Source organism: Pseudoliparis swirei, chromosome 19 (assembly GCF_029220125.1).
Source record: "Pseudoliparis swirei isolate HS2019 ecotype Mariana Trench chromosome 19, NWPU_hadal_v1, whole genome shotgun sequence".
Lineage (NCBI taxonomy): Eukaryota > Metazoa > Chordata > Actinopteri > Perciformes > Liparidae > Pseudoliparis > Pseudoliparis swirei.
This window is the reverse complement of record NC_079406.1, coordinates 17909522-17934998: the sequence shown is the minus strand read 5'-3', so window position 1 is coordinate 17934998 and position 25477 is coordinate 17909522. Positions and strand designations below refer to the sequence as shown.

General features: G+C 42.6%; 2 protein-coding genes and 1 long non-coding RNA gene across 3 annotated transcripts; 1 reads left to right on the top strand and 2 right to left on the bottom strand.

Moving 5' to 3' along the window:
• The first annotated feature begins 574 nt into the window (after positions 1-574).
• cfl1 (cofilin 1) lies at positions 575-5313 on the top strand. Its single transcript, XM_056439408.1, has 4 exons — positions 575-670; positions 3470-3780; positions 3888-3964; positions 4355-5313. The coding sequence occupies exons 1-4, from the start codon at positions 668-670 to the stop codon at positions 4465-4467; spliced, it is 504 nt and encodes a 167-aa protein (XP_056295383.1). The 5' UTR covers positions 575-667; the 3' UTR covers positions 4468-5313.
• A 473-nt stretch (positions 5314-5786) lies between these two features.
• LOC130209634 (serine protease 23) lies at positions 5787-9564 on the bottom strand. Its single transcript, XM_056439407.1, has 2 exons — positions 9292-9564; positions 5787-7563 (listed from the first exon to the last, which is right to left on the bottom strand). The coding sequence occupies exon 2, from the start codon at positions 7547-7549 to the stop codon at positions 6398-6400; it is 1152 nt and encodes a 383-aa protein (XP_056295382.1). The 5' UTR covers positions 7550-7563; positions 9292-9564; the 3' UTR covers positions 5787-6397.
• A 4868-nt stretch (positions 9565-14432) lies between these two features.
• Positions 14433-24711, bottom strand: LOC130210137 (uncharacterized). Its single transcript, XR_008834760.1, has 4 exons — positions 24540-24711; positions 16203-16340; positions 14641-14710; positions 14433-14553 (listed from the first exon to the last, which is right to left on the bottom strand). It is a non-coding gene; the product is annotated as an uncharacterized LOC130210137 (long non-coding RNA).
• Positions 24712-25477: the final 766 nt, after the last annotated feature.

The window sequence follows — 25477 nt, the reverse complement described above, 5'->3', positions numbered from 1 at the left end:
TTAAAATATGTAGTCTGACCAACGTGTTTTAAATGTTATGCATGTATTGAGCAACATAAGGTCATTTTGTTATGTACATGATAATATCAGAATTATAGGTGCATTTATCTTCCACACAAACACATATTTACATATTGCTCTTCGCCAACTGTTTGGTACGTTTGATTTGTTCATCAGTGCTAGCCGCGACCGCCCAAATAAATACATTATTAGTATTACTATAATTGAATGGGAAATATAATATTTAAAGATTAAAATGCGTGAAATACGAGTGGAAAGAGGTATAAAACTGTTACCCTCAAATGGTTGCCAATCGGTATCATGTTTGATAACATTAGTCAGAATGTTAAAATGTCACAGGGAATTTATTTTGTATTCAACATTTAATTTAGCTATATCAAATATTGAGATGATGCTTATTTATATTTATATTATATCTGCGACCCTCTTTGTGCCATTACAAGGGTCTAAATACTGAAATCAAGAGTAAACCCGAAGCAGCCAATACAGCCTTGTCTGTGTAACGTACGAGCGCTCCCGCTCGTGCACCTGGGTCGAGACAGGGGCGCGCTTACAGGCGCGTTCATATTGTGTGAGCGAGACCGACGATTCATCATCACAGCGCATTCAATTCCTCCCAGACGTCGACCATTCCAGAGCAGCAGCCATGGTAGGTCTAACGTCGGTTTCATCACGAGTTTATGCTCTTGCTACTTCTGCTGACTAATGTCGAGTTAATATCGAGAGCCGGGGAGGTTTGCGGTCGGTTTGTGTTCATTTTATACGGGACGGAACCGGGTTTTTTTTTTTTAACCGTCAAACGTAGCTAGCTTCAGCTAGTTGTGTATCGCAAGAGCCGTTGCTAGCTCCGTAGCTCGGCAGCCGACGGCTCCGTCGGCCCAACGGTCGGGCAAACAAAGCGTTCACACTGCGACGATCCGCGTGTTATATTTATTTTGTTCTGACCTATAATATTATTCTTCCCCGTGCAGTATTAACGCGATTTATTTATTATCACGGTTGTGATAATAGACACGGAAACAAAACGGAAAACAACTGGCGCCATTTCGTTCATCTCGCGGACAACTCTCACAAGGGTCTTTATCTTAACGCGCACACAGTCGTCATGACCACCGTTCCCCCTGCATCGTGTGTCCTTGGCTCGTCGACGCTTCTCCTCCACAACAGGTGCAGCGGCGCCCCGGAGCTAACCCGCTGACAGTATTGTGAGCTAGCTGCTGTTAGCTCGGACACGACGTTACGGTCAAGCTAGCTGAGATGTTCCTGTTCTTTGTCTCGCGGCAGCTGCCTCGCGCACCGTGTAGTCGCCGGTTGTCCGCGCGCTTCCGCTCGAGTCTCCATGAAACCGTAGTGACACCGAATCACGTCGACCGTGAGGCGGTTTACGGTCGAATGGCTCTGACACTAAATGTGTTAATTGACAACCGGACGGTCGGTTTGCGTGAAGCTTTTCCGTGTTTAGCACGTGCGTGTGCTGCATTCATGGCCCCACCCTAAATTTGGTGCAAAGACATTTTCTTTTTGTGAAACTGTTATTGGAATGAGATCTATTTTCATGACATTTGTCGTTTGAACAGTTTACCATGTATTTAATTGTGCTGTAGCTAATATTTGACCTTATTTTCAACATTATATAAGACCCGCTTTGGATCCACTAGCTGAAGCTAACGGGCCGCTGGATTTTCGTAGTCGGTAATGCGCATCTTCTTTGTACCGCCGTTTATACACACGTCACGTCATTAAACCACTTTATAATTCAAACGTAATAATAGATGGACACCTCTTTAATTTATACATATTAAACATTCGTCATTTGTGTGCATCACTGCAATGCGAAAAATAAAACAATCGGCAGGCCTGTTTGCTAGTAAAAATTGACCAATAAAAGGCCTGTATATTAACTCTTTATGTAAAGGGATTCAAGACTTGCACTGTGACTACATTTATGTTGAGTCACTTGAACCTTGACTTCTGTAAAGAAAAGTATCTCAGATTAAGATAAAGCTCAAGTTTAGGGATCACAATGGTGACGTTAGTTTGCTGCTACAACAACAAATGTACAGAATATAAATGGTATCGAAAGAATTAGAAATTGAAAACAATGTTTTGATGCTGTTTGTACAGAAAAATTTGACTTGTAAATCCCCATGGACTATCATGTGTGGACTCTTATGCAAAGAGTGTGGACATTTGTAAACCTCAGCAAATAGTTTGGAAGCAGACTTTTTTCTTTCTTTTATCTTCCTTATTTATAGTAGGGTGCTTTCCTATTTTATTGATGCATGGGCGTTAGGGAGGTGAGTGGTTGTTTGCTAGTTAATTATTACTTTAAAATTCACTGTTGCAGGTCTTTTACGCCCTGAGCAAACATACAAAGCCTGCCTGTCCCTTTTCCGTCTTTCCTTCCCCATTATTTCCTTTTCTTTGTCTCTTTTTCCATTGGCACATTGCTGGCAGACGGCCGTTTTCTTCTCCTGAGACTGCATTTTCCTGTTTGTTTTTTAAATGCCTTAAACCGAAGTCAGAAGACTCAATTGAGTTATGACTGGGCGGTGACTCAGCAATGTGACTTGTAACTATACTAGTTTCTTCAAAAGCCCCATTGTTTGAGTCTGAGCTCTGCTTTAATGCTTGATTCCTGACCACACCCTCACCCACATGCTCCTCTTCGTGGTAGAGACACATGGCCTTTTTACACATACTGGTCACAGAAACTTGGACACACCTGTTATTCCAGTATTCATGTTCAAGATGGACTTTGGACATGCAGCGCTGGCCACACATTTTATTTATGGTCATTCTTCTTAAAGGGTGACTGTATCCATATTAAATTAAAAGGTTGAATTGACTGACTCATCAGTGTTTTAATTCGTATCAACTTTGACAATTTTGAGAACTTTCAGAACGCACGACTCAACTTGACTCCGACTACTCTGAGCAACGGCGTGTCACAGCCACGCCGTTTCATTTCCTCTAATCAGTGGTCCTCGTAAGGAGCGCGTGGCACACCGCCCCCTCTGGCCTCGCTTCAGTCTGAGGATGGCTGTGTTGGACTGCAGCCGTCACTTCTGGCCCGTTGAGCACACTTTCTTCCGTTGCCACATTCGGGCAAAACGCTCATGGTGACGGAGGAAACCAACAATTACTTCCATTGACCATGAGTGTCCATTTTTTTACATTTTTAATTTACTGTTTAGCCAATGTGTCATTCACAACCACGTTGAGATATTCAAACTGCTTAGTTTGTTCGGCCCGACGTTTAAAACATAAATAAGAATGTAAAGTGTTTTTGTACATAACAATAGTACCCTAAATAAATTCAATGTGATTTAAGCAGCCATTTGAGGTCTGAGCAATGAAAAGGGAGGGGCCGCTGCAAAAAGGGAAGCAGTCATGTTGAACTGTAAATACTTAAACATTTTGCATTCACCGATTGTTCTCTCCACAGGCCTCCGGTGTGAAAGTCACAGATGAAGTTATCGCAGTCTTCAATGACATGAAGGTGCGTAAGGCTCAGGCGAATGAGGAAGAGAAGAAGAAGAGAAAGAAGGCCATTCTGTTCTGTATGAGCAAGGACCTCAAGAACATTGTTCTGGATGAAGGCAAAGAGATCCTTCTGGGTGACTTGGGAACCACCATCCAGGACCCATACCAGCACTTTGTGAATATGCTCCCCCCAAATGACTGTCGCTACGCTCTGTATGACGCCACCTATGAGACCAAAGAAACAAAGAAGGAGGACTTGGTCTTTATCTTCTGGTAAGGGATCCGTTATCGCTGCTGCCATTACTGGACATTAAAGGGTTTATAACAGTCAATAATAACAACAACAATTGGCGTTAACGCTTTTTCTCCCGTACCCACAGGGCTCCAGACAGCGCCCCCTTGAAGAGCAAGATGATCTATGCCAGCTCAAAAGATGCCATCAAGAGAAAATTTGAAGGTAAATAGCAGCATGTACAAATGGTTTTGATTCATTCATGCTTTAAATGTTATTTAATCTCGATGGCTCATTGAGAGCAAGCTCTTATTTGCTATCATGTTGACAATACATAACACGTATGCAAAACAAATAGAAGAAAAGTCATTAGTAACACAAGTTAATAGCAACTGCAGACTGGGGTGACGTGTCCAATGCATTGAGTTCTAAAGTAAACTCAAATCACAAAGAAGCTAAAGGTGGATTTCACAAGACACATATTTTCAGGAAATGTGCCATATTATGACAATCTGACTTATATTACCAGGATCTATGCATTTATTTTTCTGAACACTTGTACAACATTGTAATTCGGACATGTTTTTACATTTTCCTTTTTTTTTTAAATTTCAGGTATTAAGCACGAGTGGCAGGTGAATGGCTTGGAAGACCTTAAAGACCGGAATACCCTGGCAGAAAGGCTTGGCGGCTCATCAGTCATCAGTCTGGAAGGATCCCCGATATAAATACCCCCTCCTCTTCTCTGGCTAAGATCGAGGCCTTTCAGACACATCTGTTGGGTTTAGCTGTTCATTCCAGTGTTCTTTGGAGACGGGCAAAAGCGGAACCTGCACCATTTGCGGGACTCTCGGGGTGGGATATTGTGGGTGGGTTTGGGGTCAAGTGACAGTTTGAAAAAATAAATAAAAGAAATTCCACATATGCAGATTGTCATATTCCACTTCACGCAACAAAAAGAATATGAACAAAACACACAAAGGAAAAACATAAGATACAACAGAGGAAGGATGACGTTAAAACTTAAATACACATATTGTTCATGTTTTAAAGAAAGGATTTTGTTATTTCTTTACAAGTTTAATTTGAATGATTGCAGAGAAAGGGACAAACAATAACTTAGTTTCCCAAAAAATAATCTTAAACTACATATATTTTTTGCCAAACTTCTAGTTAAGTTTTGTAAGTGTGTAGTTGAAACTATCTATAGTTGAACTAATTCATAAGATTGATCAAACCCTTCTAAATATATATAGTTCTCTTTTTTTGTTTTGTTATTCCATTTCTGTTTTTTTTTCTTTTTTAATGGGCAAATTCCCGAATTTGAATGATTTTCCTATTTTGATTTCCAGTTCTCCGTCAGATAACCTGGCATTTCATTTAGTTAACAGACAACTTTCCTTTGTTTTTGTTAAAACCAGGATGTCCTTGAATTAAAATCGTTGGTGTTATGAAGGTCTGATGGGAGCGATGTGTGTGTATATGAACGCAGCGGTCAGAGTTTAGACTGAATATTGAATGGTGGATGTTTTGTATCGTCTCCTTATCTCTAATAAAAAGCACTAAACTACTTACTTGATCTGCTTTTTCCACTTTTCTTACTTTACTAAAAATGACAAACAAAGCTGTTGGCCTGTTTCAAACTCTTGCTGTTTTAGTAATTGGTCACTCATTCATTGGTTTATCTATAACGGCCTCGTGGTTGTGGAGGATGGCACTCAGTCATTTTAAGGCTGCTTCTCTGGCCTTCCTGCACACATGATAAAGAATCTGCTCATCCAATTAAAGTAGGTCTGCAACCAAGTATGTCCATGGAACCTGAATGTTTGGGCAAAGAAATATATTTACAGATTAGAACTTGGGATCAGTGATTTAAAAATGTATTTTAGAAAAAAATGCTGATTCATTTTCTTAGAATCTACTTAATGAAACCCTCTAGATCCATTTTAACTGTAGTGCGTCCTGTCATTTCCTTGTTACTTGTTCAGACCACAAGAGGGCATCACACCACTATTGAACATGTACAAGTGAAGCCCACAGACACGAACACTGTTATAAATCTCTTTAATACAATATTAAGCATTTATTGAAATAAAATTAACACAGAAGAGCATAATGCCTGCTGAAAGGTCAAGGTGCATCAGTGGTGTCCAAGAACCGTTTTTAGATCTATGAATTGTGTGCAAATCAAGTGGCTAAACCAAATGATCCTTTCAGAGCCAAACACATGCTAACCCATTTCCCTCAGTCAGAAAAACGAGCAGGAAAGATGTGAAGACAAAACATCAACAGTCTGCTGTCGTCCACAGTAGGAAAATAATCTGGAGCTACTGACGCACTGCACGCACACGCACAAGTGTTCTTTCCCTCTTATAAAAAGGGGCTTAAGTTAAAAGGCTACTGCGGAAACACTGACTGGGCAAATGCACAAGGAGAGATGCCGTGTTGATGATCTCACAGGCAGATTTGTCTTGTAAGCCCAGAGGTTAAAGGAGAGAAATACCTCAATGAAGGATCCTTAAGGTTTTTATCTGCTCTACTGATGAGAAGTGTATTCTTTTTTATTTGATTCAATCTTGTTTCACTCTTCTTTCTTTAGAGAAAAAAGGCATTTCACCCCGTATTTATTTTACACTTTGTGCTTTGCTACGGCCCTTCTTAGTCCTGGACACAGTCGAGTCGGTTCCCGTGCACCCAGTAACAGATCTGAGCAAACTTCAGAGGAGTGATTCGCACGGCTACATTGTAATCCCTGTTCTCCCCGTCTATTTCCAGCCACTGGTGTCCAGAGAAAATGCCGATGACCTTCCTTTCCCAGCGCTCTAGACTATTGTCCCACACTCTTCCGTACACTCCAGAGCCGCTGGCTCCAGGTCGAGCGTCACAGTGCTGATAAATCAGGTCGCTGGACTCTTCTTCCACTGGACAAAATCTGTACACCAGCTCCCCGGATCTGTCGCTGTCGAAGCCAGAGAAGTGGATGCGATTCCCTGCCAGGTCATCGGAGGAGGGCGCCACAGAGAGGCGCATGAAGGGACGTCGGTGAGGCCAACGCAGCTCCAGCAGGGCGTAGTCAAAGTCCATGCTGACCTCCTGAGAGCCCTGGATCCAGCCCTTTGGCACACGGGTACGTTTCACCCTCAGCCAGCGGACCAGAGGCTTCTTGGAAGAGGTGATTCCGGCGTTAATGATCGGAGGATTCAGGAATCCCACCCTGAGCTTTCGCGCCCCCTTGACATAATCCTTTCCGTCATGCACACAGTGGGCAGCTGTGAGGACGTGCTTCTGAGACACAAGCACACCGGTGCAGCCGGTGGAGATCCGCACGGCTGTGGAGAAAGGGTAATCCAACAGGAAGTTGTCACCTTGGATGTTGAAGCGTCCATCTGCTCCGTAGATCTGCCGCCTCACGCGTCTGTGCCTGGCCTTCAGTCCCTGTCCTCTCCCAGGTAAAGGGGGAGTGAAGTGATCTCCTTTAAACTCCTCATCGGCCTCCACATCTACAGTGGTGAGAGTGCGGGAGCCGTCGGCGTACAGCGTCTCAAACGCCAGTTTCTCCATGAGCTGCTCCTTCCGGGCCTCCGGCTCTCTGTGGAAGCAGCTGGAGTTGCAGTGAGTGGTGAGGTCCAGCTGAGTCCGAGCGCTGAAGCGTGAGCGGACGAGAGGCGTCGGCGCGTGAGGGACGAGCGTGGGGATGTGGACGGGCGGAGGGTGAGGAGGGTGAAGAAGAGACAAGGTGAGAGGCAGGAGGAGCTGGAGGAGCATGAGCAGGTGAGCGAGCAAGAGGGAGCACTCACGTGGCGTAGTCATGGTGACGGAAAACACTGCAACGACACAAAAGAAACAACGTACAAATATATCTCAGATTGCATGAATTCCTACATGTTTGTCAAGATTACAACTGGGGAAACATTCCTCAACACGCCCTCTAATCCCCATAAATCTGGACTTTTTACAGTTGATTGTTGAGCACAGCAGTGATTTGTGAGGTCAGCTCGCAAAATCTAATGTTGCAACGCACGCCCGAGTTTCATCTGGTGTGACGGGGCAACAATGACCCTCTTGTTCCTGTAATATAGATTAACTGGAAAATAGGATTTGAACCTGATGGAAACAAACAAGCATTTTAATGTCCGTTTGGTACAAAAATCACAGGCGAATTCCAAAGGAAGAAAAGAAAAGTTAAATTAGAGCGGAAGCAAAGTGGTCACGGACATAGCTGAGGAGCCAGGACAAAGCGTAGTGGTCAACACTAAAAGGAAAAGAAATGCAGTGTGTGATTACTTCAGACATCATCGAAAAAGACAGCGTTTCCTCGACATGATCCACGAGGCAGACGGTCTGCATTATGGCAGACTGAAGTTAGGTAAGACCTTGTTTTCCATCAAACATTAACGTCTTCACAATGTACGTGGGCCTTCCAGGGCAGATTAGCAGCAACGAGGAGACACTTGATCCCCTCCAAAGGCCGTGGACTCGGAGGCACTCATAGCATGAAGAGAGCAGGTGTGTGAAAAGTGAGAGAGAAAAACAAGTCGAGGCATGGCGGTAAAACAGAGCACTATTTCTAACAAAGGGCAGGGTGGGGCCAGTCCACACACCTATGTGCAGTTTCTTTTAACACTACGATGGAGGCAGAGTTACAAAAAAGATCTTCTGTAAGCAGGGAAAGTACAAACGTCCTTCTATGTCGAACTGTCAGATACTTGACAGATACTGACTGGTGGCCGCCAGTTACAGAGGATCTGACGTGGTACATTGGATGTTGAAGAAGTTTTAATCTGTGAGATAAAACTGTAATTGTATGTGTTCAAGACCACTGTTAGCCTGGCTGTCGTAAACAGAATCCAAGTGAGTTTTTTGGGATGTAAAGGCATCGAATAACTGTTTTCTCAGAGCCAATTTCAGTGTTGAAACACATGGTTTCATCTAAAAGCAACATCTTCAAACTCCAATAAAAACAACCACAAGCATTCCGGAGGTTTTGCGAGTCATTCTGGAGGAAACCACCGGACAACCATCCAGAGGACATCCTTGTGCAAAAGGCACAACATATAACTAGAGAGTGTTGCTTTGTGCTTGGAGAATGTGGTGCATTTTTTTTAGTAGTAGTGTCAGCAAAATAGCACATTTTCCAAAAATGTCTTACTTTAATATAGATATTTTTGTTTAGTTAATTTTACAGTGCTGGAATTTTTTTTTAGCAGACATCTTTTGTGAGGAAGAGTGAATGGAAAGAAAATAATCCAGAGAAACAGAAGCCAAGTAGTAACAGTCTGTAGCCTCAATGTGATCTAATCTTGTCTGACATCATGTCCAATCTTTGGCCCTCATTTCTACCTATTATTTTTGAATATTTAACCCAAATAATCAACTCATATTTGGGTGCATGAGGCTGTAGAAATCTCTCTTTTAGCTCATGGAAAAACCTACACATGCAGTAGTGGTGGTCTGTCCTAAACTGGTCCTGTTCGGCATCCCAGTAGATACAGAGCAGCAGAAAGCGAGCCCTCTGTCAATTCTCAATGAAATAAAAAAATCTAACACATTACCTTCGGATTAGAGATCGATTGCTCGTGTTTACATCACAGTCCCATCAGAAGAGTCCCTCGGGATCACTCCCCGGGTTCCCCCTCATCCTCTCCGGTGACAGGCAGGTAGCTTTTCCGCGCTCGTGCTCCCCAAAGGGGAAGAAATGTCTTCTCGCTCGTTTACTGCTTGTTGAAATAAAGCTCAGTTGCTCTGCGTGTCCGGATCCTTCTGCTGAAACCTGCTGAGTCCAGACACCGAGACACAAATAATAGTCACTGAAAAGAAGTGTTTACTCTCTCTGGAGCTCCGCGGTTCTGGCGCCCCGCCTACGCAGCGTGTTTGCTGAGGGGGGAGTGAGTTAATGTTTGGCTACCAGCTTGATATGAACGTTCAATTACACACCAGCCTCACAGTTGATGGACTTTATATTCATCACACGTGATAATAAGTGTTAAACACTATACGATGATAATTTGATATATTTTCTGTCCTTATTTGTCTCTTTATGACAATAAAGTGACTCGCCGAGGTCATTCTCCTTGAACCACAGGAACCTGGAGTAATTGCGGTGATCATCTCCGACCCTAAGGCAGTAAAACATCTGTTCAACATCCTTGGTAAAAGCAACATGTTCCCTATGACACCATGCATATTATGGCCTGGTCCCCTGGGGAGAGTCATTCAAGTTTCAACGAGACGCCTTCAAACTGGGCACTTGTATCGAAGATGACTCAAATCTTCTCCGGCTTCTGAAGATAATGAACCGCCAAAGTGGGCAAGTAGCATGGATCACATAGCTTGAGAAGATGACTTTGGGCCAAGCCAATAAGACAGTAGCTCAAGCTCCTCTCTGGCTGTTCAATTGAGACCTCTGGTAATGTCTTGGACATATATCATCATGTCTTGTAGTTTTAAGGAGGGTAATCAACTCTTAACAGCCCAGAACTCGCCATCTCTCCCCTGACCAGGTATTTGACCAAGAAGGTCATTTGTTGTACTTCCAATGTGAGGTTTCTAAGGCTGGATGTGGGAGACATTGGCAAAGGGAGGGATACAGTGAATAGTCTCTTCTCTAATGCCCAATATGGAAGAATTCTCCCTGCCTTAGCAGGTGCTGTGAACTGCAGTGAGCTGAAGGTGTTCTGCATGTGAAAGTGTGACAGGCAGTTGCTGAGAGATTGGAGCTAATCTGCGAAAAATCTTCAAGAGATTCCTCTTCCATTTAAGCTGCTGCTTCTTTGACTGTTGCTTCAGGCCAGGCTTTTGCAGCAACCTTCTCTTTTTCTAGATCTTATAGACTGGTTACCGCCTCTGCTTTAGGCCAAGCGGTTTCAGCCACACTCCAGTGAAGCTCTGCCTCGATAGAGCCGTCTCTGCTTCAGCACATGCTATGGCTGCTGCAGCGCTGGTTGAAAAACCTGCTTGATCTTCTGAATGACTTGGAGCTGGAGACATGTGACCTGGTCTCAACAGTTTTCTGCATCTGGTGTATATCATTCTGTCGCTCCATGATGCATCTGTCCACTTGGTGCTGGTTACAGTTTGATTCCAATGTGTCTGAGCAAGGCTAGACAGCTGGCAAACAAAAACTCCAATAAAGCCATATTTTCAAGAAGAAAAAAAAGGAGTGGCTTTACTGATGATCGTATCAGTAAAAATGAAAAAGATGAAATACAAAGCATCTATTCATATTCTGCACCAGTGCATGTATGCATTTAAAATGATATGACAACTTAAAATTCTCATTAATACCGTATTTTCACAGGAAATGTGTCAGGAAATAACTTGTAAGCTACATAAATATCCGTACGGTAAGCAACTCAGCTAAGTAGCATATACATTGTAGTTATTAGCTTAGCATAGACCTCCATGAGAATACCCCTTTCAGTTAGTGAAGCAAATAACCAGCATGTGTAGCCTCCATCCATCGAACAAGTAAAATAGCATTTTCCCTTCGGAACAATTTCCCTCATTCTTACAATTTGTCATATCTTTTCTCCTGGACAATAACTCGAAGGGTCAAATGAAATGAGAGAACAGTTTAGCCTGAACGCTGTAGGTTGCTCTTTGTTCAACTGAAACCAAAATGGAGAATTAAGAAGGAAACTAAAATGTCCACTAGGGATCAGTAATGCAAACTAAAAATGGATCTCAGAACAAACGGCCCGGTCACAGAAGCAGAGCGCCGATCTCTGGGTGAGTTTTTAGCACATTGGAGAACTTTGACCGGACTTCAGTTAACTTTCAAATAAAAATATGCAAGAAAATGGAAGTCTTTTATAGAAAAGTAAGATAATAATGTTTTTCATATTGTTCAACGTTTGAAGTTTATCTTTTTGATGGTATAAATATTGTATTCATCATCCAATGCAGCAAATCAACATGACTGCTGATTGGATTTCTTTTTCTGACTTGGATCGTGTTTGTTTTTCAAAATCATATCATTTGGCTCTTTCATTGTAGCCCACAGCTACACCCAAGCAGGAAAAGTCTTGTTTCTGGTATTGCTGTCATCTTATTATCATCTGTGCCAAAAGCAACGGAAAATAAAAGTGAAGACCAACTCCTGAACGCTCAGAGATCGCAGCTGGATGGCAGAGAGCTGTTGGGGCATGTAGGCAGCAGCGTCCAACTCATCCTATTCCACCTGACCTTGATCTCCAAGAGGCCTTTAACGTCTCATTCACAATCTCTGGGAACATGCGGAATTTGGGGAGCCGTGCACCAATGCTCCCATGGGGTTTTATGTGAGCTTCAGAGGTGCCGAAACAGAGCTCTAAGTCACAGCGACGGTGCTTTCAGGAATGCTGAGGAATGTCCCAACCAGGACACAGGTCAGGCTCTCCGCACAATGCCACCGCTGTGGTGCGCGGAGCAAATGTCACAACAGAGGAAACACCTAGGCTACCGAAACGGCTCCTCATTTTCTGTAATAAAATCTTCCGCTGGGGTTGTTCCTGCAGCGTGAACAGTGTAGTGCTGACAGATTAAGTGTAAGGTATATTCCCTCAGAAATAGGGAGGGGAATCATTGTGAAAGAAAATGGATGGTAGCAGGCAAAAGGCCAGAGAGGTGTGAATGTGTAACTTTGTAAGCTTGATGTGTGTAGAGATGTCATAAACTGCCTGCCTGTCAGTCTGCTACAGAGAGCGAGCACAAGAGGTCCCTGTGTGTGTGTGTGTGTGTGTGTGTGTGTGTGTGTGTGTGTGTGTGTGTGTGTGTGTGTGTGTGTGTGTGTGTGGCCTCTGTCTCTCTTTATTATTTTCTTTCCGTTCGCTTTTCCTCACAAAAGATGTCTGCTCAAATTATTTTCCAACACTGTAAAATTAACGAGCCAAAACATCTGTATTAAAGGAATAGTGAGACATTTTGGAAGATATGCTATTTTGCTTTCTTGTCACAAGAAAGATGAGAAGATTGATAGCAGTGTTGTGTTTGTTCGGTGGATATGTAGCCTGAGCAGCAGCAGATGAGCTTAGCTTGACATAACGACCGGATACAGCCGGGCTCTGTCAAACGGGAACAACATCTGTCTACAAGCACGTCTACAGGCCTGTACACACACACGCTATTTTTTATTGCGATTCATTTGCACAATATATTTTTTAGAGCTGTTTCTTTTGTCAGGAATACTTTTACTGAGAACATGAATGTCACGCAGAAAAAAAAGCAACACAACTTCTTTTGGATGAGACCAAAAGAAGTTAGATCTTTTATATTTTATGCCAACAGCGAACAAAAGCATCAACCAATCAGGTGTAGGCTGGGGCGGTACGCGGCGCCTCAGCGTGGAGGCTCAGTCGTCGGCTCCAAGGCGACACACTTCATTACTCCTTGCAAATTTGACAAAGACAGCGCACACACTCCTCCTCTTCTTACCTATGATAAAGGAAAGCAATATTTTTGAAGCAATTATTTTGCACTTGACAACTTATGTTGTCTACGCAACAATTTCATGTGTTTGAACAGATTACACAAACTAGATCTGTTAATTAGAGAACTTTAGAGGTGCTAGCTGTTTTTCGTGACTAAAGTTTTTATCCTAAGCTACGCTAAGCAGCTTCATATCAGTAAAACAGTGATGTCCTGAGTAATTATTTTCTTTTACTTTTCCTCCAAGTTTTTTGTCTTTTTTTCAGTAATTAATTGAAGCATTCGAGTCTAAATCTGACTAAGAGACAACATGAGTGTATCTTCCAAAAATGATTAATGTATTTCGCAAAACTGAATCAAATCTTTTTCCACATGATGGAAACTGTCCAGTACATTTTTCTCATTTTGTCCAACTGTTTAAAATGATGTGTACGCTAAGAGGTCTTGTCAAAATATTAAAAATAAAAACCGTCCAGGGTCCAGTCCTCCACCTGTCTCCTGTCTGTTGCCTGTTGTACGGTAGATAAGCAGTTCCTTGTTTAACATGTGCTTTAAGGTTTATTCATGGTTCAGTTGTCAGACGAGGTACCTGCAGTATAAAGAACAACTTGCCTTTAAACTGTTAACAACAGTTGTTGGTCATATATCTCACATTTCCGAAACAATTTCTTTTGTCTGACATGTTAATTCATTTATTCAGGCTTTACCAGCTTATTCCTGTCGTGGCCCACAGCAGGCCGGAGCCTCGCAGCTCCCAGCATGCTTTGGGTGGTGGTAAGTGTAAATAAACACTCTAGACAGGTCAAAGACGCTCAAAGGTCACATTTTAGACGATAAATTAGGCTGACTCGTTTGTCTTATGCATTTGGAAGGACACAGAATTGAACGCAGGGAGAACACGTTAACCCTTGATGAAAGAACATTCCTGGACTGGGGATCGAGTCTCTGACACCGACACACTGCTGCCTCTGTTTGATGGTGTCATTCTTCACCCCTCTGCATTGCAGACCTCAACCTCCACTTCACACATTGTGCTCATTCATATGTGGACACCAGGTGGGAGGATCCTCTGGTCAGTGAACATGAGCCTTTGGCACAAGGGATTTATTGAATAGCAGCGCACAGAAATCATAGCACATGCTTGCCAAAGACTTTGATTTTAATAAATGTAAAAAAATATTTTTCCTCGATTAAACATCTACTTCTTTTAAAAACTCTACTTTGATACAAGTATAAATGTTTGCATGCAGCAGTCCAGAAGGGTTTCAGAGTCGACAGCCATGCCAGCAGCTCTGTGAGGCCTTTGAGCTCCAGGCCAACATCAGCATGCTAACACATCACTACATGTTTTACCTGATGGTGTCGCGAGATGGAAAGTCAGGGGATCAGCAACGTTTTCACGCTTCATTCTGAAAACAACAAGTATGTAAAACAAAATGCATTTAAAACAAACATTTTACCTCGTGATGGAACTTAAAGAAAAGTTGGTTGATCACCAAAGTCTGAACGTGTTGAGCCGACCATCTGACCGACCGACCACAAGACCTGCTTGGCCATCGCCTTCATCTGTAAAATAAAGGATTTTTAAAATACCGTATTTACGGAGTCACCTCCTGATTCAGCATAAACGTGCTACTATGCAATGATTGGTTCACATGTGTTTCTTATTTCTCTTTTTCATGTGAAATATAGGATACTCCTCCGGTCTCTTTAACCGCTCAATGGTAACAATCTTCAAAGTGTGGGCTTCAGAATCAATGCCCTTTGGTATAACATATTTGTATTCTGACGTGTATTTTAAAGATAACTGGCTTAACAGAAATGACAATATGTCATGTTTACATACTTCCATTATACTCTAGTTCACTACCGTTTTTGATGGTGGGCAAACCTTTGGGAATACACTGAACACTTCAGACAGTTCACAGAGTGAAGGTTGATTATTCCTCTTCTCCATGTCTGTGTCTCTAACACTGAGGTCCTGAAGGTCAGTCACCCCCCAATTCTCAACACTCAATCACTGTCTCTGACCCACACTCTCACACTTTCCAAGATGATTCATGAAAGAAATCAAACATATGCCTCAGAGATCCACTTTTTTCCCCTTTTGGAGAAAACAACTGTCATGTTCATTAACGTCTGACCACTTAGAGGGAAGTGTGTTATTAGTCTGTCACTGTGTGACTGGGGAGAGAGAAAATCAAATGACAGAAACAGAAATTGAAAGCCACCAGTTTACCCGTTGGTCTGCAATAGCTTGCGTTTGACTTCCTTCATAATTATTCAGTGTTTGTGCAGGTCTCCATAATATGTGTCATTATTGGCTGAGCGTGTTCAGCCTGGAGTCGAGCGCCGTGGAGGATTCCAGATGTGTGAGTTCACGCTGGGTTGGTGTGAGCAGGCATACCTTAAATTGAAAATGAAAATAATGCTGGGGAACTGAGCACAAGTCGAAGCCTGTAATAGTCCCACATTGCACAAATTTCGGCATTCCTTATATACGTTTCCTTATGTGCAATGTTTTAATTTAGCTGGTGAACCAAGATAAAGATCACGGTGGGCCGGGGGGGGGTCAAGACGTGTGTGAGTGTGCAGCTGACATGCTGTGAGGGCCCCACGACAGTTTCTGCAAGCAAACAGGGATTTATTAACTGGATCACAGGGTTTTCTCTGGACTCCTTAATCTGATAATTGGCTTTAGATTCAAGACATCTGAGCCGTAAAAATCCTGCAGCTCTTGACCAGCTCTCTGCCAGATCCTCTCGTCACTCAGGAACCGGAGCAACTGGAGGGGGACCGTGAAGCCAAAGAATGTCCCCTCTCTCCTCTCCAGTGTGTTTTATGTCCCCTTATTTAAAATGATGACGTATAGCTTTATCACCCTGACTCTTTACATCAAAGCCCTCCCATCCCATACGTATGTCCTCTATCTCTCCTCATCATCAGGTCCAAACAGTGCAGACATGTTCCACATCTTCGGTCCACATGTTGTTGCAGCACCTGACACAGAGCTTCATCGGAGCCAGAAATGGCCTTTTCAGTCGTTATATTGTCCGACCTGATAAATATCTCATCCTTCTGTTGAGCAGATACCCCTCCAGCCGTTGCTCCCTGGTTCTCCTGCAGGGCCTTGTGGGTATACGTATTCAACATGATTTCACTTCTGCATGATGTCATTTTAGTTCGGCTGCATGAGCTGGAAGAGGAAAAGGAAAAAAAAGGAAAGACACGGTTAGCAAAAACAGAACTGAGGAATGCAAACTGCATGTAATCCATCAGGAGAGAGAGGAAGAGTGTGTCTCCTCATATCTTCAACTGGTCTGGGCAGAGAGAGTGGGTAGGAGAGAGTTTACCAAAAGGTGGTCAGTCGCTCCAACCTCTGGCATCCCATAACAACCTTTAAACATCTCTTTGGATAAATGGAAAGGAAAAAGGTTCATGTAGGTATATCAAGTGTTATAGTAAAAGGGATTATGGCCCCAAAGGCTAAATTAAAACACTCATCGCCATTCATTTTACATCCTTAATTGCTGAAAAGCCAGGTCCCTGTATTGGCCACAGATGTGTTATGTTAATAAACCTGGAATCTGTTCTTTTATCACTTATATACTTATAATCTTAATCATGACCATGAACAAATATTGACCCTGAAAACAATGCTGTAATACGGAAATTAACAATAGTTTATGTCTCCAAGACCCTTCATGAAAAAATACTTCACACACGACCTCCCAGTGTGAAGAGAAGATCAGCGTCAAACATGACCCAAGAGTTGGTTGAATAGTTGTGTCATGTTAACTGATACCAGAGGGGAGTAATTACTGATAAGTGTTTCTCCATCTGTGATAAACAGTGAAGGAGTCTGCAGTGTTCTACATTGTGGAAAGTGCAAATGTGTGAGCTTCAACCAGAACAACTGGCCCAGTGGAAGTGAAGCCTTCATTACACCAAAATATGGTTTGATTACTGAGAAACAATCTTTAATAGAAAGACAACGTAGGCGACTGCAATCAATCTGACCACATGAGACGGAATGGATCAAACTTTCTGAAGCTGTTCCTGTGAAAGAGGCGAGGAGGAAGAGCATTCGGGTCATTGGAGCACAGGAACAAATCTGCTGCAAAGGACTTTGTAAACAGACCCAACCAAATATTTACAGCCTCAGAGCGAACGTTCCCGTTGACACTCTGCTGGGCTTTGTGCACCAAGACAGTTGAGTTATATTGATGAGTTTGCAACTGAAAACATACTCTTACCTCCCACCTGCATATCCCCATTTGACCCTTCAAGGATGTGAGTTTGATCATCTGTCATGTATCAGTTCATCATTAAGTCCTGAAGAGCACCTGAGCCCTGAGGGGAATGTTCTGGAATGTTCTCACTCACAAAAAAGGATTCCAGGAACAACGTGGTTGCTCGGTTACGAAGAAACCTTGATAAGGAACAGTGAGTGTGTGTGTATGTGTGTATGTGTGTATGTGTGTGTGTGTGTGTGTGTGCGTGTGCGTGTGTGCCCCCAGCCCCTGAACACAACAAAAAGCCAATATAAGGATCTAAGCCTTTCATGAAACAAAAAACCAGGCTGAAAAGGGAGTTCACTCCGGGTTTTTTAATTTTAATGTTCCTTATTTTAATTAACCAAATAATTGTTGATTTCCTCTTGGCTCATGCAACAAGAGATGACCCAGAGGCAGCTTTAACGAACAGTTAGTGAGGATCTCTTCTCTCTGCTGTTATCTGCAGCTGCTAATCCTCACATTTACAGTACGCAATAATTATTTGGCGACACTTCTGTCTAACTAAACACAACATCAGTGTATATAATCTGTCAGGCTGCAGATACCCTCGGCATTACACTAAACAATTTGTCTGTGGATAAGGAGAAACAAGGCCTTTTGTTCGACACATCCTGCCACTCTCGCCAACAAACAATTTAAAGTTCCTAACGAGGGCTAGATGATGAGTGTGTGTGGTTAGTCGCTGCATTCCTTCAGGGGAATTAAAGCATTTTTCCACTGCTAACCTTTCCCCCCAGATATCTACTGCAGCGCTTTATCGTGACTCTCACTCTGCCAGAGCGAAGAGCCAAAAGACTGCACTGGGAGTATTTCATGGTTGTGAAAAAAATATATATAAAAAGTTAGCGAACGTGGCTTGTCTTGCTACATTCTTTCCTTCATCAGGAATTCACTGAGGTTTGGCCAGGTTTTTTACCAGAGCCTCTTTCTGTTCGCCTGGGAAGAACAAGGCCGCTCTTCTCTTGTTGCTGTGTTCTTTGAACAGAGGAGCTGCAGACTGTGTTCCAGAGCTGTCCGAGTGCCCAGGGCAACTCCACACCCACAGATTAATCCTTTAAACGCTGCATATCACACAGAAACTCAGCGAGCCCCCACTCCCAGTGTCAGAAACAGAACCCTGAGAGCCGTGGGGCTTATCTTCCTGAGAATAATGCTCTATGCTCAGGTTCAGGGTTTTGTCCCCTGACTGGTCCTCTTTTCAGCTTGATGACAGATTGATGAAAGCAATGACGCTCATAATTTGGATTCAAGCATGGCACATCTCTGCTGTGTGCTCAGCTGGAGCTCTCTTTTTTTGGACCGGCATTTAATCCACGACTGATTGGGATCTATAAATCTAACAGACAGGAGATGGCACAGAGATGTACAGCTCCGGCCACAACTGTTTTACTGTACATGTATCTCAAGGTTATCCACATTCACATGAACAAAGGGCCAACAGGACACGAGTGCCTGAGAATCTGGGATGATCATGAAAGCTTTGCAAACGCATGTCTGTTTATAATAAGCGGTAGAATCCAAAACACCCCATATAAAGCCAAAGAAAAGTCAACTGAGTTTGACACCAATGATTCAGACCAAGGCGACTTTGAAAGAGATGTCCTGTACCAGCAAAACCAATAAACCAGGTCTCCGTTGTCTCCGGCTGCCATACTTTTTTATCGACTTAACGATTGTTTGTATTTTCTCACACATTCGTCATTCGCTTTCCTCTCCGATCTCATTCATTAACGTGTCATGGAGATATAGATTGTGAAACCCCAATTAAAAATGATAACCTGTTGAAATCCTTTTCGATCCATCCAACAGCTATAAAACACACTGATCCAATGACACACACTGTTCCCGTTTCCTTTGAGGCATGCGAGCCAACGGACACGTCTTGTGGCTCATGCCAGCAGGGGCACCGGCGACAACTTTCTGTGAGAGAACGAGGCTCATGAGGTGGCTGCGGAGGCCAAACCTGATGTCAGTGAGACGAGGCTGGGCTGCAGCTGTGTGTCCTCACGTCCAACTCCCATCTCGACCAGATTAGTAACACCATTACTCAGACCTGCTCCCATGGATACTCGGGCTTAAGTACACTAGTATATACACTCACGTAAGGTCGAGCTATTCATTCTATTCATGCATCTGCAGAATCTAGATGTCTCTTAATAATTTATAAATAGCCAAATTCACTGAACCGTAACCAATAATTAACAATTAAATTAATGAGTAAATTATTCGATGCAAAATGTAATTAAAAAGTATCTTGTTATAATCTTAGTTTATATAGTTTTATCTAATGTTATTCCCAACAGTGGGAACATGCAATGTAGTTCGATTTGAGCCTAATAATTAATTAAAATACTCTTCAATGGATCTCGTTGTTTTCCCCTAAATAATTATTGAAAGCCTCCAAAAAAATAAGTAAGTGGACGTTGAGTTGATTTAGTCAGAATCAGTTGATGTGTGATTGTTCATACTGCGATATGTATCATGTCAACAAACCTTTAAAACATAGATCATGTCAACAAAACAGGTTTAAAATCATTCAAAATAAGTTTTTAAAATGTTTTATTAAAAAAAGTAAATTCATCATTGAAAGTTTGAAGCCTTCTGCACCTGTAACCCAACAACCATCAGTGGTGACTGCTGGAGTTCAGTCTTCATGAGTTTCACTGAGATGTTGGGAACCTTTCATTTAGTCACAGTATATTTCTCTGTTTCCCATCATGTCAGGGACATGTTACATCTCTCCGACTCCTCTCCTGCATACAGAATGTGTTTCTGTCACTCTGCCTTCTAATGCGGGATCCAGACGGTGTGGGTGAACTCTGGGCCGTTGGCAGGGTGTCGAACGGAGCGACGGTTCACCGACTCCACCGCAGAACCAAAGGAACTCCACTGATCCGCCAAGTGCCAGATGTCCTCGAGTCACCCACGACAAACACCCCGAGGACACATGAAAACATGTCATTAAGTCCGCTCATGTTTTGATGTTTTTTCCACGCTGCATAACAATTATTACATTTTACACGATGCCACCCAGTAACAAATAAACCAAGAATGTGTGTTCCAGCTTCCTGTCACAACTCAACAACAGTTTGAGGGATACGTGCGTTGCTCAAGGTGACTTCACATCTTTCCAGTGATTATGAAGACACGAAGCAGCAACATCAACCTGGTTATCTACCTCGGAATTAGGCATAGATTTTCTTATTGTATATTTAATACATGTTTTTGTATTGTTGCACAAATCAAGACACATGGCAACACTTTTCAACTCCTCAAAATAAAGAACATGAAAGCAACCACTGTTACGAAACAGGTGTTTCTCAAGGCTGAAAACAAACAAGCTTACTGGTCTATCTTTGTGCAGATGTGAATTTACAAACATCCATTGTGTCCTCAGATTACATTTGCACAGAAGCAAAAGCAGTGCAGTCTGTTCAGGACACCGTCTTCAAGCTCTTTCTCATCTAAATCATATCTTTCTCTTTCTGTATATAAAACAAAAATATGGAATATGGAATATGGATTGAGTTTAAGCACTACAAGCAGTGTGAACCTGCTGCCCATGAATCAGACACCTGCCAGCTCAATGACAATGGTCTCGGGTGGTGGGAGTTCCCAGCAGGGCGCAAGAAAAGATCTGCGCTGTTCAAAACAATACAAGGCAAACAGCGATCAATTCAAAGTAATTGTCAGAGTATTAGATAGATAGATAGATAGATATGTACTTTATTAATCCCCAAGGGGAAATTTGTCGTAACAGTAGCAGCACCAATAAACTAAACACACAAGAATAAAAAATAAAATATAAAAAACAGGGATGAAAGATAAAGATGTATACAAGAAGTATACAAAGTAAAATATAAAATAAAATATATATGTATCTATACAACATATATGCATACACAATACACAATACAATACTAATGACAAATTAAATATAAAAATATTAAATATAGACAGTGTGCAAAATGCAAAGTGTGTGTATGTGTGTAGTGTAAATGAAAATGAAGTGTGTGTATGTGTGTAGTGCAAGTAAATGAAATGTGTGAAGTGCAGATCAACATAGTGTGTACTACATGTGGCCGTTGTATCCCAGAGAGGATCAGACTGCTTGATGAAGAACATGGATGATTTCATGCGATAGTTACCGAGTTGTGTTTCTTTTAAAGAGCCGTCCGGACGCCATGTGACAGACAGATGGGGCGTGAAGTCGTGACTCACACAGACACAAGCTTCAGCACTGCAGCAGCTGATCATGTTGAAGGTTAGAAAGACAGCCGAGAGCACAGAGACAAGCTCAGAAGACCCACCACTGTCTTCGTTGAAGCCTAGTAATGATGAGGAGACTCGTTCTCTGCCAGCCACTCTTGCACCGCTTTCCCTCATTGTGAGGCCTTCACAAAGAGACGGGGGATTTATTCCACCCTCGTTTCTTCATTCCTCCGAGTTAAGGTTCCTCTCACTGTCGACTTTCTCTCACTTTGTCTGTAACGCCGGGAAACTCTAGAACCTATCCAACAATGTCATTCAAGTGGAGCAGGCTAGGACGCTAACATTGCAGCTTTGTCTGTGTGCATGAGTGATTCCCTGCTCTCCATTATCTGATACGCTCTCATAGGGTTGCAAACGGTGTCAGATTCAACTAGGTCAAGGCGTGTAGAGGCAGAAATGCTCCAACTCTGCATGTAGAGGGAGAATAAAAAGACAGATCTCTGACAACCTGTACACACATGTATCGAGTTCCTGTGGTCTCTTTGTAAAACCAGAGGTGTAAAGGTGGCTGCAGCAGCATGTACAACATATTTGCTGCGCCCCAGATGGTAAATGGCGCGTGGGAGGAAGGCCAGGTATCTTAATCCCCATCACCCTTGGGATTCCCCACCAAGAGATCCCATTAGTGAGGATAAAAGCTGTAATGTAGTCCGGAGATGCTCGGTGGACTTGTGGTGACCCCCATCTGATCCCTCACTTACCGGAATTATAGCTCCGGCTCCAGCAGGCAGTGTAAAGGAGCAATGAACTGAAAAGCATTTTGATGTCTTAATGAACAACATACTCACAGCAACAAGTCCAATAAAGGGCACCTATTTGAAAGGAGCAGTCGTATTTACAGATGCCATAGAAACCACTTCGGACACTTGAAGGCTTGCAGTGTGGGGGAGAAGAGGTATTTCAACATTTACTGGCACAACGATCCCAGCGGTTTCAAATCATTCGGAGCGAGGCCACAATGTTAGAAAAATGCAGAATTTGCGGCTCTCTTTGTCTGAAGGTGTTTTTCAGAGAGTAAAACTCAGTCTTCGTTGTGGAAACTGAAGAATCTGAAGGAAGAAAACGTGTCTACATTCTTCTCAGACACACAGTACAGCACATAGCCCTGGCTCAGCATCAGGCGTCACTGAGCAATAATCACACAATGTGAACATGTTAAGGAAGTCAATGACGAGATCAGGAGATCTATTCACTTTAATGATGTCTGGAGAGCGATCGGAGCGGGTGTCAGAGCGTGAAATCAGAAGAGATCAGAGACACCTGAACATAAATTAAAAACCTTCATCCTGATGGTAAGGATGAAAAGGAAAGCTCACACGACATGGAATTAAAAAGGAATGGAATCCGTTAATGATAAATGCTCATGATTGCCAACATGAAAATGATTGTAGAGTTAGAGGAATAAACATAAGAGGGGAAACAACCCAGAGCCGAGCAACGGAGAAACACTCATTACATAAAATGTAATCGCTATTATAGGCAGAATTTAGATTTCAGATCCAAGTTGTTACGTCATCAACACAAACAAAACCGGTCCGTCATCCGTTGTTTGTAATGAGTGAGGCCGACTTTTTCTGGACCGCATTCGTTCCACATTCTGACCTCAGTTCGTTGTGTAATTACTTCAGTATGTTTTCCTTTTTTGAATATTCTGCGCTCTTCATTTTAAGTATAAATAGAGTCACAAAGTCTGGTCAGAAGCCAGTCCGCTCGAGTGAGCACTTGTCCCAACCAAACAAAGAGGACACGGTTCCCTGAGCCCAGAGATCTCAGAGAAATGTTACTGTCAAAGAAAAGATATGTGAACGGCTCTGCACCTTGTGAACTCTGTGCTTGAACAGAGATAGTACGATCCTTTCAGTGCAAAGACAAGAAACATAAATACAGAATAGACATTCATTTCAATACAAATATTTTTTACATATATATATTTTTTAAACCTCATGGGCTCATGTGAGCTTTGACTTTTATACTTGTATATTATTATATTTGTTTGTAACATTTTAGATGATAGCCCACAACGTACAGTGTAATTACTTTGTGCATACATTACAAGTATGAATACAATACTCACTGGGTACTAAACGGGGAAAACAAATCCCCATCTCACCATCGGATCACACCGGCCACAATGCCAAAGCAGCCCGATGGCCCCTTCCCCGCTTCTGGATCACACCCATCTTCAAAGGCTTTCTTCTTTTTACTCACAACTACACATCTGTAAAGTTTCGTGACTGCCTCTTGCAAGGATCACACCTGGCAAAGTATTCAAAACTGCCGGGCAGTTCCCTCAGTCAGTGTCTCATTGTCCCATAATGACACACACAGACTCACACATGGTAAAACATATATTGGATATATGAGCAAGAGGGTCAAAGGTCAAGCTGCAATGTTCAGTCGTAGTGTATCCCAATTGAATTCAGACTGCATAAGACAGAAGATGTGCAGAGGTCAGAGGTCACCACCCTGACAGCCTGAAAAAAAAAACCTTTTTCTGAATCTCACTTTGTTGGACTTGAGATGTTACTTGAAGGTGAAGTACTCTGTTACTGCAGTGATGAGGTCATACATTAATTCTTCATGAGCCAAAAGCTGCAGTGATATCGTTGCAGAAAGCAATACTGACATCAGTAAATGTGTCGACCTTCGATCTCCCCACAACCCTGCTCGTCAGTAATACTACGAAATATTTGTGGATGTGCTCTAGACTCTCCTTCACATCTCTGTCTTGAGCACAAAGCTGTGGGTTTTTACAGTTGCACATGACAAGGAACTGAAACGCCATCTGGTAAAATAAATGGCAAAATAAAAAGAGGTTAACTGACCTTCTGTTCCAGCTTTGTTATGGAAACACTGCAGCTGCAACACGTCCTCCTCCTCCACACACACCTGGACAAAAGTCCACGTCCTGTTATGATCCCTTCATCTGGAAGCAAAGTGTCACATAAACCAGTGTTGTTCTCCCCAATTAGGAGCAGAAAGGAGGTCCTGAGATGAAGAGAGACAGCAGCAGCTTCTGGAGTCAGCGGGAACGCTGCTCATTTGCTGACAGCCTGCTGGGTCAATTCCACCCCTGCATGAGTGTGTGTGTTTTCACACTGGCCTCCTGAACTCTTTCATTTCATGCCATCAGAGGACCTCTGGTGTGGAGACTCAAAGGAATGAAAACATGAGATTACACATGCAGAGTTATGACAGCACATGCACACTTTATCAAGTATATTGAGTTTACGCATATAATAACGCTGTTCTGTTTTTACTTTTAACGTCATATTCTTGTAATGTCAAGTTAAGAGTTAGGGGTGTCAGGAGCCTTTTCTACTTCTGTATGTGCTTGCCGTGTGTGTGTGTGTGTGTGTGTTCGGTTTAGAATAAAGCTGGTGTGTTTACAGCTGGTTTTAATGTCGGAGGAATTGGCAAATATGAAAAAAGGTCAGAAGCAGTAAGGGGAAAAAGTGATTTCAGGCTGAAAGCCATAAAAGAAAATAACTTCTATTATGACCCCATGTTGATTCAGGCATTCACTTACATTTCTATAGTCGGTCTATTCTGAGGCCCAGTTTGAACCGAGAGCAGAAGAGCTGCTAAGATGTAAAAGATGATTTACATCAAGTTTACATTCATCCAATATGCTTTTTTGCTCAGAGCAAGATGAGAAAATCAATATCAATCTCCAATGTCTGTACGTTAAATATGAAGCTACATATGTTAGCTTAGCTTAGCATAAAGGCTGGTAAGTGATGACATAATTAGCCTGGCTCTG

Bases quoted from the DNA above. Each gene is read 5' to 3' on its own strand.
- cfl1 (XM_056439408.1), top strand. The intron at 3,781-3,887 runs GTAAGGGATCCG...CCGTACCCACAG, and splicing joins GACTTGGTCTTTATCTTCTG to GGCTCCAGACAGCGCCCCCT. The intron at 3,965-4,354 runs GTAAATAGCAGC...TTTAAATTTCAG, and splicing joins CATCAAGAGAAAATTTGAAG to GTATTAAGCACGAGTGGCAG.
- LOC130209634 (XM_056439407.1), bottom strand. From the start codon at position 7,549: ATGACTACGCCACGTGAGTGCTCCCTCTTGCTCGCTCACCTGCTCATG.